The 19,795-nt window shown below is 39.9% G+C and overlaps 2 protein-coding genes across 2 annotated transcripts in view; both read left to right on the plus strand.

The window, feature by feature from the left end:
- The window catches only part of SNAPC4 (small nuclear RNA activating complex polypeptide 4), a 40,291-nt gene extending 38,761 nt beyond the window's left edge, over window positions 1-1,530 (plus strand). Inside the window, exons 23-24 of the mRNA XM_051980325.1 lie at window positions 110-234; window positions 781-1,530. Of these exons, the coding sequence (XP_051836285.1) occupies window positions 110-220 (111 nt within the window). The 3' untranslated portion in view covers window positions 221-234; window positions 781-1,530. The remainder of the gene's footprint in view (window positions 1-109; window positions 235-780) is intronic.
- Window positions 1,531-6,527: 4,997 nt separating this feature from the next.
- The window catches only part of CARD9 (caspase recruitment domain family member 9), a 34,757-nt gene continuing 21,489 nt past the window's right edge, over window positions 6,528-19,795 (plus strand). The window contains exon 1 of the mRNA XM_051980330.1: window positions 6,528-6,636. The gene's annotated coding sequence lies outside the window, so the exon portion shown is untranslated. The remainder of the gene's footprint in view (window positions 6,637-19,795) is intronic.

Genomic DNA, 19,795 nt, shown 5'->3' on the forward strand with positions numbered 1-19,795 from the left:
GAGAACTTGGAGAACATTGGGCCAGATCTTGTTTTTCTTGTGGCCTTGCGCTTTCCTTCTACTGTCCCCCTTGTCACTCTGGGACCTCTGATCACTGTTCTTTCCTTAGGGCTCCCATCCTATCCCAGAAGCCACGTCCAGTAACCTGGATGCAGCAGATTGTGACGTGCTGAAGACTAGAAATGCCATGCATGCCAGAAAACGGATGAGGAGAGTGTAAGAAGGGGCCTGGAGGTAAGTTAATTGCAAATGGGGTTGAAAGATCCTGAACACAGAAATAATGGTGCACTGGTGTCTTACAGCTTCTCAAAGGATTTGTACCTCGTTCACCCTCAACCCCCTTTGCCATCACCACATTGCTTTGGGGGGCAGTTAAGTTCTGCCCTTAAAAAAAATTCCACTAATACTTTCATAAAATGAGGGAGAGGAGGCTTGAGGCCCCACTCAATGCAGTGCCTTCAGAAACCGTTTTTTCTGTTCTTACACTTATTTTTAAGTTTTCTGTTGCAGGGACTTAACTTTGAGTCTATGAAATTGGCTTTTAATATTTTGACTATTGTATTTCAATTGTATTCAATATGTAATTCCCTTGTGATTCTACATATTTTATTTAAATTTAATAAAAACATCCTGGCTTCACCTGATTGCCAGAGAGGTCTAAGACACAAAAGTTTTTGGGAACCTTTTTGGACAACCAGTTTGTCTGGAGCCACCTGTCTAGCACAGTCCTTAACAATGCATCATCCATTCTGTAATCTTGCTTGTTTTCTGCATTTATAGGCCTTGGCTTTTGCTGAAGGTATTGTCTACAGGTGTGGGAACAACTGGATGGAAGCATTTTGGTCATCCTTCGGAGCCCCTGCATATTCTACTGCAGGATTCCTGGCCATGAAAACTGCCTTCAAATCTAAGGAAGTCTTAAACTTGCTTAAAGACCTTGCAAAAATTAGAAAAAACAAAACAAAACCCAAGAAACCATGAAGGATAGGACAGCTTTTTTCTTATGAAGGTTTTCTCTGTACAGACAGCATTGAGTTAACACTTCTCACATAGCTCCTCACTGAAGACCAGTTATCAAACTAACCTCTCTGGATTATCACTTGTACTGTAAACCCTGGAAATTGGAGTCTTCTGCAAGGCTTATGTCACTGCTTTGTTGCACTAGCATGAGGGAAGGAGGGAACCTGGGGACTGCTGGCTAGGGAGGAGAAGGAAGAGAGAAATGGAAGGTTATTTATTTTTGCTGTCAAAAGATTTATTTTGTGTGATCCCTTGATTTTGGATCAGAAGAGGTGACTGGGATTCTCAGTTATTTCCATCTTCTATGATGTTGGTAATGAATGGTCCCTCGGCTGCTTTGAAGTGATAATACTTCTTTACTTGGAGGGGTTATTTTTTTATGCAAATAAGTTTGAATGGAGGGAAAGATATAAATATATATATATGTATATTTGTGTGTGTGTGTGTGTGTGTGTGTGTAGATGCTAGATATTCTATTTTCTCATTAAAAACGAAAGCAAAAAAACTTTAGTTTTATTTTCTCTGGAGTGTACTATAACTATTATACATATATTCTCAAGTTCAGCTTATTCTTGTCAATATGCAGTTATACATAAAGGTCTCAAGCTGGTGCTAAATGCCTGTCATATGTTTCAGTCAGTTACATACATAGGAAATGGCTAAATCTAAGAGCCTGAAAGGGTCATCTAGAATCAGAAGATGGGTATGAATCTTGGCTGTCATTTCCTAGCTATAGAATTTTGGTTAGAGCTTTAACCATAAATGTTTTCAGCTGAAGCCAAGCCTGTTAGGAGTAGGGACAGATTGAGAGGGTAGAGGAGAGGTGCACCCCAAATATTGGTCTGGCAGGTTGGACAGTGGCAGTGGTACAGAGAAAACATGCTGGGGCATATGTGTGAAGAGTAGACCAGTCGTCGGAAGGATTTTGTGGGAATAGTGAACCTGGGGAGAGGATATATGGCAGCTCATGCCTTCCCTCGATCCCTTTTCAGAGACCTAGTCCTAAGTTCCAGTTACCTTTGTAGCTCTGATCTTCTACAAAACACTTAATGTCTCTGGGCCTCAACTTTTTTATCTTTAAAGAATGGGGCAAAATAATTTTTGTGGGGAAAGTATCTGTAAAAGAAGAGGGTTAAACCAAATCAGAGGTGTCAAATATGTGGCCCACAACACTTTCAAGCCCATCTATATTAAAATGTGATTAGGAATATTTAACAAAATAAGTAAAAATCCAATAAAACAAAGATAACATCACGTTTACTAAGTTAAGGGATCTTTATATATGGATTAGTTTGACATCATGAGATTCAATTTCTAAAGTATTTTTCAGTGCTAAGCCTATAACCTATTTCTTGGACTGGATCCTTGTCTTTATATACATAAATGACTAGTCTGGACTTCTGAGTTCTTTTGTTTCTATTAGGGAAGAAGCATGTTGATTTTTCTATTGTCAAAAACTGGGGTGTTATAGGCTAGAAATTTTTGAAAATGTAGCCAGTAACCTCTGGACAGAAATCGAGGTATCAGACTAAGTAGGTCATGAAGTCAAGGCATCCTTTAAAGAAGGAAAAATGCAGGGCAGCTAGGTGGTGCAGTGAATAGAGCACCAGCCCTGAAGACAGGAGAACCTGAATTCAAAGCTGACCTCAGACACTTAACACTTCCTAGTTGTGTGACCCTGGGCAAGAGTCACTTGCCCCCAGTTGCCTCAGGGCAAAAAAAAAAGAAGGAAAGATGCCCAAATTCCAACCAGTTCACTACAGGACTTAGAGGAAAATGTCTCCCATTTCTTTTTCCCCTCCAGGCCATACAGACTGACACCATTCTGGTTTTCTCAGAATTTGGTGGTAGCTGGGCTACAGAATGACACCATTCAGGATGCTATGAGCCTTTCATCACACCCCACATTCCATAGAAGACTAATGATTTTCAAAGCTACCTCACTTTTTCATGCCCTTTTGGTAAATCACTTTTGCTTAGTGGGGTTTCTTTTATTTGGACATCTAACCAAAATTAGAATAATAGAACTCTTATTTTTCTGATCCCTCACTTGATTAAAAAAAAAAAAAAATACTTGTTGTTTGTTTTATGTAGTCCTGTGATTTAAAGTCCATGGGGAATTCTCTTCAATGATGCAGACCAATTTTTAAAAAGTTAACAGTGCACTGAGAAGTTAAGATGTACTCTTGATTACATAGCTAATACAGTCAGAGGCAACAAAACTCCAATCTTCCTGATTCTGTTGACTCTGATAAACTAGTTTTTGTTAAGTTTCATTCACATTCCTGTGAAGTAAGTTGGGCTGGTATTTTGTTTTTATTGTCTAAAGAGCCTTGTTTTATACCATTGCTTATAGAGGCAGAGTAGGGGAGAGGGAATGGATGGAAAGTCACTTGCTTCACTACTAGCAATTTTTTTTTTGGTTCTTTTAATTAATTTGTTTATTTTAATATTTGGTATTTTTACTTTAGCATTTTGTTTTATTTTTCATTTTTGTTTTTATTGTAATTTTTTATTCCAAATACATATAGTTTCAACATTCACCTTTACCAAACTTTGTGTTCCAGATTTTTCTCTCTCTTCCCCACTCCCCCTATTCCCCCATCCCAAGACAGCAAGCAGTTCGATATAGGTTACAGCTCTTGTAAACATTTCCATATTCATCATCACTTTTAAAAATTTTCATCTAGTCTTACTTCCCTGCTCTTTTCCCTACCTAGGGAATTTCTGTGAATCCCTGCCCACTTTTGGTCTTCTGTCACTTTGAACCATTCCTTTCCAATTCTCCAAGCCTGTCCTTTAAATTTACAGCAGCTGGGGTGTGAGGAAACCTAGGTGGTTGTAGACAACAAGCAATTGAGGGTAATTCCCCTGTTGAGATATACAGGACATTCTCATCTATCTCATTAATACAAAGTGAAGGCCCACAAGCAAAGGTAATGAGGGCCAGGGATTGCAATTCCTCCAAGAAGCTAGCTCAAGGAAACGGCAATTAGGTAAGAGGAAAAATTGTCTTAGGGTGGGGTCAGGTGACAAAGGCTTACATCTTGACTACAGTTTCTACTTCTTCCCCAAGTACCAAATCCACTTAATTTCATGTTAGCCCATATTCCATATTAGCTAAGAAAATGTCTAGGAGGGGGGAGTTTAGTTTAACTGGATTAACTAAATTAATAGCTAGTTAATGGATATTAATATTAATGAACTTTTGATTCCCACCCTTCCTTGTTTGAGATACTGCAGTGTCTGACAGGCACCCAATAGTTGATAAACATTCTTGCTGCATACCTGTCCCTCCCAAATTTTATCATCCAGCATTGCTACATAAAAAAACAGTATATTTGTCTTGCCCTGTACTTTTCTATTGCCTCCCACAGAATTCCTAGAAAATCAAATATTTAGTAAATTCCTGCTATGCTCCACATATTACTAGGGATACAAGAATAAAATAATTTTTATTCTTGAGGACCTTAAATGGGGGAGAAAATAACAATACAGCATAAATTATAGGTTCTCCCCAAAGTATGCCCTATGTAAAGTAACAAATACAGACATATGCAAAGTAGCTAAATTCAAGATAGTTTGAGAGGGAGGAAGTGGCATCAGGAAAGGTTTCCAAACTGGTGTAAGGTTCGGAGTACAATTGGAGTTGTAAATGGCATTAACTTAGGAGTAGAGATCACATATACTTTAAAAGTTGTCTGCCAAGGTAGGCTGCATGTTACAATGGAAGAATAAAGCTAAAAGCAGAATGCGGAGGATGAAAAAGTTAACAAATTGATAGAAAATTTACTTCCCCTAAGGAGAAACTCAAAAGCTAGCCAAAGAATGATGGAGAGGTGGCTTGCAGGGCAGAACAGAAGACTGAAGCTTCTCTGCTCTCTGTCTTTTGTCCCTTAAAAAAAATTCCCTCCATCCCTACTCTACTCTCTGGAACTTCACCTTTCTTCCACAGGGACCACTCTACTGCTGTGCGATTTCCAACTCACTCTCAATCCAGGTTGAGTAAAGAGCCCAAATGTTACTTTTCTCCTTCAGGCTGTGGAAAGGAATCTTCCCTGTGGCCTGCTTCGGTGCAATAGAAAGAGTTTGGGACTCGAGACCTCCTGGACTGAAGTCGATCAGGGCTTCTGAAGCTTGTTCTACTTGTGACCCCTTTTTACATGACCCTGGGTTTGTGGGTATATGAAAGAGGCATACAAATCAAACATTTACTGGGCCTCAACTCGTAGCTTAAGAAGCTGGGAATGACCTCTGGTGTCTCAAGCTTTGAAATTGTCTTCTCAGCCACTGAAACAAGTCACCCTCCCACAAAACTGAATTCTGTTCATTATTTCTGCCATTTCTACATCATTTTAGAGTTGATTTTAAGGCATTTTCCATACTGCTTGCTCTAGGCAGAGTTTGCCCCATCAATGTTTCTAGATATGGCTTTGGGGAAGAATGTATGCCAGCTGTCAACCTGGGGCCACTTAGGGCTCTCTAACATAGCAGAATGGGGGTGGTAAGGGCATAACTGCAGCAGCCCCTCTTTGGCACCTAAGAAAGCCTTAGGTTATTCACCTATGGACACAATGCTATGAGTGAGTATGTATATATGTATATGTGTGCATAGGCATTTACATACACATAGAGAAAGCTACATGTAGACACACACGTACACAGAGACAAGAGTTAGGGGGTAACTACAAATTCTTCTGCCTGGAGCAAAAGCACCCCGGGAAGTTTGTCCAGTGAGGGAGGGATGCTGGAGGTAGTGTCAGTATAAAGGATGGTCTGAGAAGGGAATCGGGGGGCAGTGACAACTCCGGCCAGTTTGCCCATCAAAGCAGTTACACTGGGGGAAGGGGAATAGTATTTCCCCAAGAAATACTACTTATGCCCCCTTTGAGACCGGCCCCAGACTAGGAACACTATGGTGATAGGACCCAGTGAGGAAGCAAGACCTTGAGGTGTGAGGTAGGGTGGGGGGCTTCTGAAGGAGGGAGAAGGAGAAGGATCTCCTCTCTAGCCACAACATGTTGGTACCCTGATTATCCTAGCCAGTTACAGTTACTGTTTGCAAAAGGAGCAGAAGGAGAACCCGGGTGCGTCTGTCCCTCATACTAGAGAAACATCCTGATGCCCAAATCCCCCAGACAGTAGCACAGATGGTTGGTTATTAATACTTGTTCTGTCAACAAATCAGGACACTTGTCTTTATGGGGGCCAGGCCAGGGAGACAGTGTTTCTCAGGGGGGCTCAGTCCCTTGTGGAGCCCAGAGGTGCTGATTGTGCAAAACTGTGCCTCCAAAAGGCGTCGAGATGCCCGGGTACCCCAAGCTCTCCACAGACGAGGTTACTTCTCCTTTCCCATACTCCACCCTCCCTCTCCCTTCCTCCCAGAACTCTGATGGACAAATCAGAAGAGAAACCACCAAGAAAAGTCTTGACCGTAGCCCAACGGGAAGTGCCTCATAGCAGAGTTTTCCCAGCTGGCCCCACCCTCCCCCAAGTTCCTGCTTTGCCAGTAGGGTTTCCTACTAAAGTTTGGGGACCCAGGGAATGGGCTGGCTCCACTGCATGGGAGGCAGAGTTACAATAGCCAAGCTGGAAGCTCCAAGAACCTGCTAAGAGGTAGGAGAGCTTTGTTATCCTAAGGGGGAGTGGGGATGTGCATAATGAGGGGAGCAAAAGGGGCTGGACCAGAAGGAATAAAAGCAAGACAGGGGCTTTAATGTCCCAGTGAGAGTCTCCCTGGCCACGTAGGGGTGAGCAATTTGGCACAGTGGAGAGAGACTGTCTCTGGAGGAAGAATGGAGCTCGGGTTCTGTTTACATGTGGGAGCTTAGCCCCCTGGCTCTTCAGTTTCCTCATATGTAATATGACGTCCCTTCTTGCTCTAAGGCCCTCTCCAGGATCCCAGGATGGGGTCTCATGTCCTCAGTGACCAGCCAAATCAGTCCTTCCCAGGCAGGACCACAATCTTTTTCGTTTGTTTCCTCTCACCCTTGATTAGAATGCTGGATTTCAGATGTTCCATGTCTATTTGTTACATCAAATCAAATATAAATTTGAATATGATGCATTTGGGTTTTGATCCAGCAAGAATAAGAAGGTTCATCTAGGGAGTCCCTCTGACAAAAAGAATGAGAATGTTCTCAGTGCTGGTTTCTCATTGATTGTGAGAATCAACTCATTTTGGGGGCAGCTAGGTGGCCCTGAAGTCAGGAGGACCTGAGTTCAAATCTTACCTCAGACACTTAAAGCTTCCTGGCTGTGTGACCCTGGGAAGTCACTTCACCCCAATTGCCTCAGCTTCCCCACCTCACCATCCCCTCCCCCACCTCCAAAAAAAAAGAATCAACTCTTTTTTGACTGAATGAAAAGGAAGTATAGATGAAAGTTGAAAAAAGATTTGCAAGTTGTCTTCCAAGGCTGCCTGGGGAAGATAGCCTAGAAACCCCAGCTAAAAATCCATTCTGACCAAGACCAGCAGATTGATCCACACAAAAGCCAAAGTTTCAGGTGAGTTCAGTATAAAGTCACTGATATCAGGTACTGTGCTAAGCCCTAGGGATACAAAGAGGCAAAAGATAATTTCTGCTCTGTGGGAGTTTATAATCTTGTCAACAATCCTTCCAGTCTTTTCTGTGCCTGTCAAGGGGAGGATCATCTTTTTTTTTTTATTTTATAATTATACTTTGTTTATATTGTAAAATTCATTTCTCTTCAAGCCTCCAAACTCTCCCCTATTCATTGAGAAGACAAGCAATATGATATCAGTTAGACATTTAAGTTATACAAAACGTTTCCATAATAGCCATGTAGTGAAAAATAAAGCAAGAAAAACAAAATAAGTGAAAAAATATACTTCAATCTGTATTCAGAATCAGTTCTTTCTCTGTAGGAGATAACATTTTTCATCATGCATCCCTTGGCGTTTTTTTAGATCATTATATTGATTATAGTAGCTATGTCTTTCACAGTTGATCATTATAAAATATTGCTGTTATTGTGTACAGTGTAAGGGGAGGATAATCTTGACAAAGCTGTTCCTATCTCTCAGGTAATTAAGATCTTAGTTTCTCTGGCTAGTGGAGAAGAATTTACAGAACTTGCCATAGCAACAAAAATAGCATTTCAAAACCTATGATGAATTATGAAGATAATCTCAGTCCTGGAAAATTCAGAAAACACACTCCTTTTTCCTAAAATAGAGGGGTGCGGAGGGATCATGGTTAAAGAGTGTAATGATGCCATCAGATGGGATACTTTGCTTGTTGGATCTGCTGAAATGTAAGGGTTTTCAGTAACAGATGAGGAGAGAAGGTTCAGATTAAGGGGAAATAATGGTGGTATAAAAAAAATAATATTCACAAAACTGCCCATAATTACAGCAAAATCTATTACTTATAGGTCTTTCTAAGTCTCTGTTTCCAGGTATTGTAGGATAAGTGATTAAATTAATATTTTCACTGGGTTCCAGAAAGGTAAAGTTCAGAACAGGAAAACTTCCAGAACCCATTTGGAACTGGAATTAGGATTTTAGAAATAATCTAATCCAACCAGCCACCATATTTTATAGATGAGGAAATGATGGCCCTGTGAGGTGATATAACTTGGCCATAGCTCTTAAATCATAGAACTAGGACATGATCCCAGGTCTTCTCTTCTAATATAGTGTGCTCTTTAAGAAACCAGCAGAGTAGATATGTTATGTGCTTCTGAAGTCTTTTTTTTTTCTTTAAGAGAAATTAGGCTATCCTTATAAGAAAGGAGACTAGGGAAATGAATATCTGGACATTTATATTTAGTATTAATTGAGCACTGTTCCATTCTGCTGAAGAGCCAAGCTTAATGACCTGACTTCTTGGGTGACAGGGACCATAAAAAGAAATATTTCATCACTCTATAGCCAGGCAACAAGAAAGGACAAATGCAATGGAAAATAATTAGAGGAAATGAGTTTGCTGTAAATCAGACCAGAGATAGCTAGGTCAGTGCCTCATTCATGAGGAAGTTGCCTTGTACAGCTAATTTCCTTATCAGCTATAAATAGTAAGAAGGTTGCTTTCAAAATATGGAATGCCTCCCAAGACCCATAGGACAACAGGTTTGGAGAAGAGAAATTAAGTTGGCAAGTATTCATTAATGCACCTACCACATAGCCAATGTTTGCAATCTTGTTGGGGAGATATTTAAGGTAAACAGAGCAATATAAAACCTGTTTGTGCAGTATAGATAATATGGAATATTGAGAAATCAGACCAATGAGGCTGAAGAAGACATCTGCTCAGATCTCACATAATGCTTCTTCAATACTAAATTATGGAAGATTTCATTTTCTAATCATGTAATTGGGGATATCCCCATTGGACTGGGGATCCATGAGATCAGGGATCATGTTAATATCTGTATCTCTCCCCCACCCCCAACACCTATCAAACCTATCAAAGTGTTCCAGACACAGACAAAGCTGGGACTAATGGGACTAATGGTCAGTAATATAGGAAAGGATATTTTCTCTCTCAGGGGTGCTGACTTCCAAGGACACATACTTCTTCCCCTTGGTTGGTGAGGTCTGGATTGCCATTGGCTTTCTAAGGAGCCTACTATGGATCATCTCAGAGAAGAAACCCATCTTAATTAGATGTTGGTATCCTGAAAAAAATGTAATTATACCCAGCTGAAGCAAATAGCTCCCAAATCACCCGGAATGGGGATCATGTCACAGGGAATGATCAGCATCAATGAGGGAATAAGTAGCAATGTTGATACCACAAAATCTTGTGCTGTGCAATCAATCAATAAACATGTTAAACAACTTTGTGTCCTTCTGTGTTAGGGTATCAGGGCACAGTTATGAAAGTTAAATGAATAAAATGTATAAAGACACATTACCCACATATCCATCAAATTACAGGATGATAAGTTAAGAACTGAGAGAGAATTTAAAGGGTCATTTGGTCCAGTAATGTCAAATTCAAATAGAAACTGAGTCCCCCATAAGGGTCTCTGAAGGCAAGAATTGAGTTAGAAAACCACACATTGATATTTGTGTTTATTTTGTTAAATATTTCCCAATTTTTATTTATTTATTTTGCTGAGGCAATTGGACTAAGTGACTTTCCCAGTGTCTCACAGATAGAAGTATTAAGTGTCTGAGGCCAGATTTGAACTTGGGTCCTCCTGACTTCAGGGCTTCAAAACATCCACTGTGCCGCCTAGCTGCCCCCCAGTTTATTTTTAATCTGTTTTGGTTGCACTTAGGAGTGTTACAGACCCCATGTGATTCCTGATTTAATTGAACCCCTTCATTTTACAGGGTTACAGGGGTAGTAAATAACAGAGCCACAATTTAAAGTTATCTCTCTCCTCTTATTTCATCTCATGAAAATGCATTAAGACTGTTGCTTGGCTTATTCCATCAGTCCCTAAGCATATATTAAATGTATATTGAGTTTAAATCTGGCTTCTGATCCTTACTGGCTGGCTGATCCTAGGCAAGTCACTTAATTCTGATCACCTCCGTTTTCTCATTTGTAAAATGAATCAGAAAAGGAAACGGCAAACCACCCCCATTATCTCTACCAAGAAAACCCCCAAATGGGGTCACAAAGAGACCAACACGGCTGAAACAATTACGTGCCGAGCACTGTTGCAGGCTAGGAATTGTTCCTGGAGTTGACAGTCTAGGGAGGGGACAACTCGTATGTCTACACAAAATAGATACTAGGTGATTTTGTTGGCGGATGCCATCCCTCCTGCCGGCGGGAGGGATGTGAAGGGCTCTGCATAGAGCTGGGTTTCAAAGGAAACGGGTTTCCAGGGGCAGAGCTAAAGAAGGAGAGAATTCTTGCTTAGGAAACAGCCAGGGCAAAAGGATGAAGCATCTGGGGTGAAAAACAAGCCAAGCCGTAGCGTGTGTGAAGAGAAGGATAGCCAGCTTAGAAGGGGAGGTTGGAGCCAGGTTTAGGCAGGGCTTGAACTGTCACAAAGATGATTCTGTTTTATCCTGGAGCCAATAAGGATCCACTGGAGCTTTCTGAAGAGGGAAATGACACAGCCTAGACAGAGCTTTAGGAAAATCACCCTTGCCGTATTCTTGTGGGTCCCTCACGAGACCAGTGCCATTCTGATACCCGGACCAAGGCTTGTTCTTTCTGAGCTGAACCAGTTCTTGTTCTAAGGAACCCACGAGGCAGAACTAGTCCATATGGGTCAGGCTACCAGCCTCCTCCCTTCCTGTCAAAACTCAGCATCCAAATCCTCACCCCAAAACCAAGGGCTGCCTTCTTCCACCATTCCAAGGCTGATTTGATTCCTTGTGACTACAAGGGGCAAGGCCCTCTAGAAATAATGTGCGCAGAACCAGGAGATCATTATACACCTCAACAACAATACTGCTTGAGGATGTATTCTGATGGAAGTGGACCTCTTCGATAAAGAGAGCTTTAATTGATCAAAGATGGACAGAAGCAGCTACACCCAGAGAAAGAACACTGGGAAGTGAATATAAACTGCTTGCATTTTTGTTTTTCTTCCCGGGTTATTTATACCTTCTGAATCCAATTCTCCCTGTGCAACAAGAAAACTGTTCAGTTCTGCACATGTATATTGTATCCAGGATATACTGTAACCCATTCAACATGTAGAGGACTGCTTGCCATCTGGGGGAAGGGGTGGAGGGAGGGAGGGGAAAAATCAGAACAGAAGCGAGTGCAAGGGATAATGTTGTAAAAAAATTACCCTGGCATGTGTTCTGTCAATAAAAAGTTATTTTTTTAAAAAAAATAGAAGTAATGTGCTGCAGTTGTACAATTTTCTAAAGAAAGAGACCCCTTGAGTCTCCCAACTCCTCACACTGCCAGCAAGTTCTTCTATCTACTCTGAACCCTGCCATCCCTAGTTTAAGCGTTTTAGCATTTTGTTTTATCCTCTAGAATTCTTTACCACTTCCTGCATTACAATCTTTTACACCCACCTCAGAATAGGGGAAAGGGGAAGAGGAAGAGCTTATATTCCAGAGAACTTAGAGAAGCATTGGGAAGGCACAAAGACCCAAGACTAGTTAGTCTTGCATGTGTGTCACACACACACACAATCTTTGCTATTGAAATTCCATCACCATCATTCTTCTTCCTGTCCTTCCTATCTTCGGACTTCAAATTCTGTACTCCCTATCACTGTTCACTAAAAAAATTTCCTTTGTTTTTCTCACCCCTGTTCCCAAAGTGCCAAGGGGGCAAGATGGTCTCTGAAGTCCTCAGGATATTCCATTGCCCTCTGGGGAAACTTTCCCCCAACTGCTCTTCTCTCTATCCCTGCATTTTGGTTAGTCTAATCACATTTCCCCAGCTCTGGGTTAGAAAATTAGATTAGGCTTCTTCTAATTCCTTTCCCTAAAGACCTGGATGAGGAATAAAAGATAAGAATAGATAAATAAGAACTGGCAAACCAAGAGACAGAAAATGGAAGGTATATATGACAATGCCGAGTGAAAAGAATCAAATATATGATGTCCTGGCCAGACAGTTATGTCCTCTCATTTTTGTGTTCCCTATGCATGTCCACATTTCCCACTAATAGTATTTGTGTAGGAGATTGAGTCACAAAATTTCCAGAGGGGGGATCTCCTCTTCCTCCTCCTTTCTCTTCTTCCTCTTTTCTTCTATTTCATTAGCCATCTTTATGTATAACTACTTGTCCTTTGCTAGAGACGCCTAAGCCATGATTGTGAATAAATATGGAACCATGTAGTTCCTTGAACTTGGGAGTACTTTTCTGGGGGTCCATTATGGAAGGCTAAGTCCCAAGTGCTACACTTACATGGCTTCTTTGGGCTGGCAAAGCACAGAAATATCCAGATTCTTCCACTGTACCTACGTTAAAAACGTATTTTTCATCAGCCCTTCCCCTCCAGGGGGATTCTCTAAAGCAGCATTCCAAGAGAAACCATAATGTGGCTCTTTTCAGTGATGGGCTGATTCAGGCTAGTTGTGATGGAAAGAGCCATTCTCATCCAGAGAGAGGATTATAGAAACTGAACATGGATCACAACATAATGTTTTTACTTTTTTGTTGTTGTTTGCTTGCTTTTTTTGTTTTCTTATTTTTTTCTTTTTTATTTGATGTGTGTGTGTGTGTGCATGTGTGTGTGTGTGTGTGTGTGTGTGTGCAGCATAATTGTGGAAATATGTATAGAAGAATGTACCTGTTTAAAATATATTGAATTACTCGCTATCTAGGTGAGGGAGTGGGGGAAGGGAAGGAGAAAAAATCTGTAGCACAAGGTTTTGCAATGGTGAATGTTGAAAACTATCTTTGCATGTATCCTGGAAAATTAAAAAAAATATATTTTTAAAAAATAAAGTCAAAGAGAAACAATAGCATGAGACAAAATGGTCCTACTATCCTGTTCCCTGTTCAGACTGAGTGAGATTTTGCATTTAGTCCCTAGACTCTACATTTTAAGAAGGCCCCTGGCAAATTGGAGAGGATTCAGAGCAGGGTTAGAGAATGACTATATCATGAAAGAATTAGCTGAATTCAACCCACCAAACATTTATAAGGGCCTACTATATATATGTAAGGCATTGTGGTAGGTGCTAGTAGTATCTCATTCTACTTGCAGCATACAACATGCTGAGGATATTTAGTTTAGAGAAGAAAAATCTTAGGGTAGACAAGATCTCTATTCAAGAATATTCAAGATAGTCGTAAAATAGGGATTTTGGCATTGGCCTGCCTAATTGACTAGGAGTAAGAACAAGGGGTGGAAATCTCAGCAGATTCCCCCTGGAAGGGGGTAAGACACAGATAAATGGTACAGTTAAGGAGACTAAGAAGTGCTTAGACAGGTAGGAGAGCCCAGTAGGGCACAGAGGAACCCCACTCTCCCACATATACCCCAGCAATGATCTAAAAAGGGCACCATATCAGAAAGTATCCGACAATTCAAAGGGAAGCATTAGTGATCTCCTTATTTATGTCCTCTAATTGGAGTACTTTGAGAAGAGTATAAAAACAGAAAAAAGGCAAGGGAAGTGGGCGTCATGTAAAACTCTTTCGTCTGAACTGGACACGTGAGTGTTGGAAACACATGCATGCAGATATGTACATAAAGTATGATGTAAATACTAGCCAATATGATGCTTTAGGTGCCTCAAAGAAATACTTTATCCTTAAAATCACTATAGATAATGAAACATGAGTACTTAACATAATGTGTACTGAATGTCCTGTAATGCCGGAGAAACTGAGGCAAGATAGAGATTGGAGAGTTTTTAATATTTTATTTATTGGAGAGCTTAATTAATTGACTGGATCAGACTCGCATCTCAAAGTATCCAGTATCAAATATGAGATTCCAGAGGTTTTTTTATAGGACTTTAGTCATAAGAGAGAACAAAGGTTGAAGGCAGAGAGCACTGGACATTCTGATTAGTTGGGAAGACCAGGAGCCAGGATGTCTGAAATAGAAGCTCTCCCCCATAGTTGAAATTAAACATTTACAGTTTATGACCCTAGAGTAGTCAGCCCTAAATTATATCAGTCCTAATGGTCAGGGGGAGGGGTGGTTTCAGCCAGGGGAACTGAGGCAGAACAATTCAGGGAAACTGAGACAGAACAATTAAAGGAAACTGGCATAACAGTCCTAGCATCTAAAAACAAAGATTAATAGGATTACAAGAAGAAGTAGACAGCAAAAGTTACTTTGGGAACTTCAACATATTTCTTTAAAAGACAGATTTGACAAAAAAAAAAAAGATAAGAGTTAAGAACTTTAGAAAAATTAGATACCATATGATAATCAATCTTTGGTTATTAGTGAATAGCAATAGGAAGGAATTTACAAATTTCTTTGCTGTGCATGGTACTTTTACAATCATAGTCCTTGTGCTAGGACCTAAAACCTATAATTGCAGAAAAAATCTTAAGAACATTTTTGACTTGACCACACCACAGTCAAAATTATAATCAACAAATAAACAAAATTACATGAAAGGATTCAAACTTAAATTATGTCTAAATAACTTAAGCTTGAATATGGGGATCAAAGAACAAGTCAGAGAAATAACAAATAATTTTGTCACAGTACAGTATACCAAAATTTGGAGGATGTGGCCAAAGGAATCTTTTTATGTCACCAAACATCAACAAAAGAGAGAAAAAAGAAATAAACAAAATGGATATATACTTAAACCTCTCCACACACACATAGAAACTAGAGTATCCATAACAACAAAAACCTAATCAAGTCAACAAGCATTTAATTAGCACTTATTTACTATGTGCCAGGCACTGTCCTAAACACTGAGAATACAAATAGATGCAGAAAGACAGGCCCCTGCCTTCAACGAGCTTATATTCTACTAAGTATCAGGATATCTCTACCCTGAGATGAAGGTACTAGGCTAGAGAAAATCTAGGAGAATCAGCCTAGAAAGGAATGAAGACATAGTTTTTTTTTTTAAATGATAACTTTTTATTGACAGAATCCATGCCAGGGTAATTTTTTACAACATTATCCCTTGCACTCACTTCTGTTCCGATTTTTCCCCTCTCTCCCTTCACCCCCTCCCCCAGATGGCAAGCAGTCCTCTACATGTTAAATATGTCACAGTATATCCTAGATACAATATATGCTTGCAGAACCGAACAGTTCTCTTGTTGCACAGGGAGAATTGGATTCAGAAGGTATAAATAACCCGGGAAGAAAAACAAAAATGCAAACAGTTTACATTCATTTCCCAGTATTCCTTCTTTGGGTGTAGCTGCTTCTGTCCATCAGTGATCAGTTGAAACTGAATTAGATCTTCTCTTTGTCAAAGAAACAAAATGCAAAAACAGCATGAAAAAGAGTGAGAATGCTATGTTATACTCCACACTCAGTCCCCACAGTCTCTCTCTGGGTGTAGATGGCTCTCTTCATCACTGAACGAGTGGCACAGGCCTGAATCACCTCATTGTTGGAATGAGCCATGACCATCAGAATTGATCATCATATAGTATTGTTGTTGAAGGATATAATGATCTCCTGGTTCTGCTCATTTCACTCAGCATCAATTCATGTAAGTCATTCCAGGCCTTTCTGAAATCATCCTGCTGGTCGTTTCTTACAGAACAACAATATTCTATAACATTCATATGTCATAACTTATTCAGTCATTCTCCAACTGATGGGCATCCACTCAGTTTCCAGTTTCTCGCTACTACAAAAAGAGCTGCCACAAACATTTTTGCACAGTACACCTTGTTTTTCTAAAGTAAATTGTATTAATACTTAAAGTTTTTAAACCACTCATTTCTAGATATATTTCTCCACCCCTCCCCATTTCAATGAGCATTTTCATTTCTACATTTCATTGTAGCAAAGAAAAACAATTAAGCAAAACTAGCCAATGTAGTGGCCACATCTCCCAGCCTATGTGCCATATCTTCCCACATCTTTTAAAAAAAAAAAAGTAGAGGTAATTATTTCCTAATCTTTTCTATAGGGCCAAGAGCAGGCTGTATAAAAGTATTTGTTATTACAAGTGTTCAACTTTGTTTTAATGTTCTTTTTGTTTACCTTATTGTAGGTATTGTTTTATTTTATTCTGTATCACTTCAAAGGGAGTCTTCTCATCTCCGAATTTCCTCACATTACTTGTTTCTTATGGTACAAATACTATTTTATACTAGATTTTTTTTTTTACCAAAAAAATATATAGGATGTTTCTACCTTTGACTTTTTGGGGCACATATGCCTCAAATTGGGATCTATGGGTAAAATGATATTAATAGCTGAAGGACTTTTCTTCCAGCCAGTTTTTCAAAACCATTTCCATATTGCTATTGCACTATTATATTTAAGGGCAAAAAGGGTCCTTATTTTTAAGGGCAAAAAGGTCAACAAATCTCTTCCTTTTCCCTTAGTTGCCACAATCCCTTCCCACAGACTCATTTTCCTCTGTCTTCCTGTCTGTCTTGTTAACAGCCCCAGCCATCATTATATAGCATTGTTGTAATAATATTTCACATTTACTTAATACTTTAAGGTTTGCAAGTACATTTGTAGGTAGTCCAATCATTACTTCCATTTTGTTGATGAAGAAACAGGCCCAGAGAGTGTCATGCTTAAGGTCATACAGATGGGAAAGTCCATGTCTATCAGACAAATTGTCAATCATTATTAGGATATTGTTCTTTTAACTCTGATTCCCTTTCAGAAACAAGAAGTCAATGCCTGTCAGCTCCCAAGTTTCCCTACCACTGATGTTCCTCCAAGTAATCTGCTCAAACGGGCAATAACTTCCTTTTGATATCCCTTGTTGAAATTGAGCACTTCAAAAATGTCATATCTGTATCAGCTGCACTCTGGGTCCAGGAAAATCTAAACTTATTCACCACTTTCCACTGTACCTTTCCTAATCTCTGTAGATAGCTGGCAACTTTATCACCTTCTTAGATTATCCTTCGGGACACCATCCTTCAGGATCCTTTTTAATGCTTGCACTTTCTCTCTGTTGATTATCTCTACTTTTTCCTATCTGTATCTTGTTTGTACATAGTGTCTCTTGCATTAGTCTCAGAGCTCTTTGAGAGCAAGCATTATTTTTTGCCCTTCTTTGTATTTTGAGAGCTTTGCACAGTGCCTGACATGTTGTAAGTGACTGGCAATGTTTACTGACTGACATACTCATCATATCACTTTGTGATTATCTATCTATCTAGCATACACTATCAATAAACAAGTTTTCCATTTTAAATGCAGACAACCTTTCTAATGCAGGCCCTCAGAAGTTCTTTAGCATCCCTTCTTGCATTTCTGTATCTGATCCCCAGATCTGGAAAATAGTATGGACAACCAAACCTTTGCCTCAAATACTAATATGTAAGATAATGGCTTCCTTCCAATGGTGAAACTCCACTTTGCTAACTTGTTCCTATGAATAACCTCTGTACAGATACTTTCATTCTCAGGTTTGCAGAATTATAAAATCCCCACATTCTCAACTGGATGGATTTTCCATATGTTGTGGCCTGACCTTTACACAGATGGCCTGCATTATTACACAGATGCTAGAATTGGGGGGGGGGGGGAAGAGAGAGGAAAGCTTAAGCCCATTCACTCCCATTTGGTAAATTCAGTCAGCCCTAGCCCTCAGTCCCTAGACATTCTCTTCCCTCCCTTCTCATTGTGCTCCCTGGAATTGTCCTTTATTGTTTTTTGTTTTATTTGTTTGGGGTTTTTTTTTGCTAATTTGATTATTTATTTATTTAAAATTTATTTTCAATACACATTGCTTTATGTATCATATTGGGGGGGGGGGAGGCGGGAATCAGAGCAAAAGGGAAACACCATAAGAAAAATTAAAAGAAAAAAAAAGAAATGAACATAGTGTGTGTTGATTTACATTCAGTCTCCTTAGTTCTTTCTGGATGCAGATGCTATTTTCTGTCCAAGTCTATAAGGATTGTTTTGGATCGCTGAACCTCTGAGAAGAACCAAGTCTTTCAGAGTGATCATCACACATTCTTGCTATTATTGTGTACAATGTATTCCTAGTTCTGCAGGTTTCCTTCAGTGTCAGTTCATGTAAATCTTTCCAGGGCTTTCTAAAATCAGCTTGTTCATTATTTTTAATAGAACAATAATATTCCATTACCTTTATATACCACAACTGTTGAGGTTTTCTTGGAGTCTCTAGAGTCAGCCTTTGTTTCAGTTCAGAGTAATCACCACAAGTACAGCCAGGTGTTAAATACCAAGTCCTTTATTGTCTCCTTCAAAGTCTTGTCTCCTTTCCTGGGGCCCGGTTAGCTTTCTTAGAGGCCTGTCTCTCTCCTTGGTTCCGAGAGCTTGAGCTCCTGCAGCCAGTCCTTTGCCTTCTCTCCAAATGTCAATCCTGGCTAAGGTTCCTAGCTTGTATCTTCCACACTGAGTATACACCAATCATTATATCACTAGGAAACCATTATTTGTTGTAGGATTAAATCAATGCTAAATTAGATTTAACCACTGTCTCCTCAATTCCACTTTGTACCTTGTTTCAATTTCTAGCTCATTAACACACAACTTGTTCAACCATTCCCCAATTGATGAGCATTCCTTTCCAATTCCTGGCTACCACAAAAAGGGCTGCTACAAACATTTCTGCACATGTGGGTCCTTTCCCCTTCTTTTAGATTTCCTTGGCTTACAGACCAGTAATGGCACTGCTGGGTTATGCACATAGCCCTTTGGGCAAAGTCCCAAATTGTTCTTTATTGTAAATAATCTCCCATTCACTTTCTCTCACACTTCCTTCTGCTACTCACTACTAGGAGTAACTCTTTCCCAAAGATACCACATCTCTTGGTACTGCTTTCAAGGCCAGATACTCCTTCTTTCTTATCCCAGATAACCGAAGACCAAGAAGGAAAGACACCCTCAGCTTTGCTCTCCACCTTTATTTTCCATCTCTTCCTCTGCGATTATCCTGGAACAATCATCTTTACTACTTTTATTCTCTTTCTTTAAAGTTCATTATATCCTGTCCAAACCCTTCTGTTGCCATGTAGGGACCACATGCTCAGCTCCTCTCAGTAAGGTTTAGTAGTTGGCTCAGGGGAATCCTTCCCTTTGTGCTCCTCCCCCAATTTTGGTTTTCTATGTCCTCAATCTCCTCACCTCCCATGATCTCTGTCTTAGACAGGTGTGGAACATACACAGGAACCATTACATCTTAGACCCCACTCCTTCAAACTGAATATGCCCCTGAAGCCAGAATTCTTAGTTACAGCTCTAGTGATAAGCAGCATCCTT

This window comes from Antechinus flavipes, chromosome 2 (genome assembly GCF_016432865.1).
Source record: "Antechinus flavipes isolate AdamAnt ecotype Samford, QLD, Australia chromosome 2, AdamAnt_v2, whole genome shotgun sequence".
Taxonomy (NCBI): domain Eukaryota; kingdom Metazoa; phylum Chordata; class Mammalia; order Dasyuromorphia; family Dasyuridae; genus Antechinus; species Antechinus flavipes.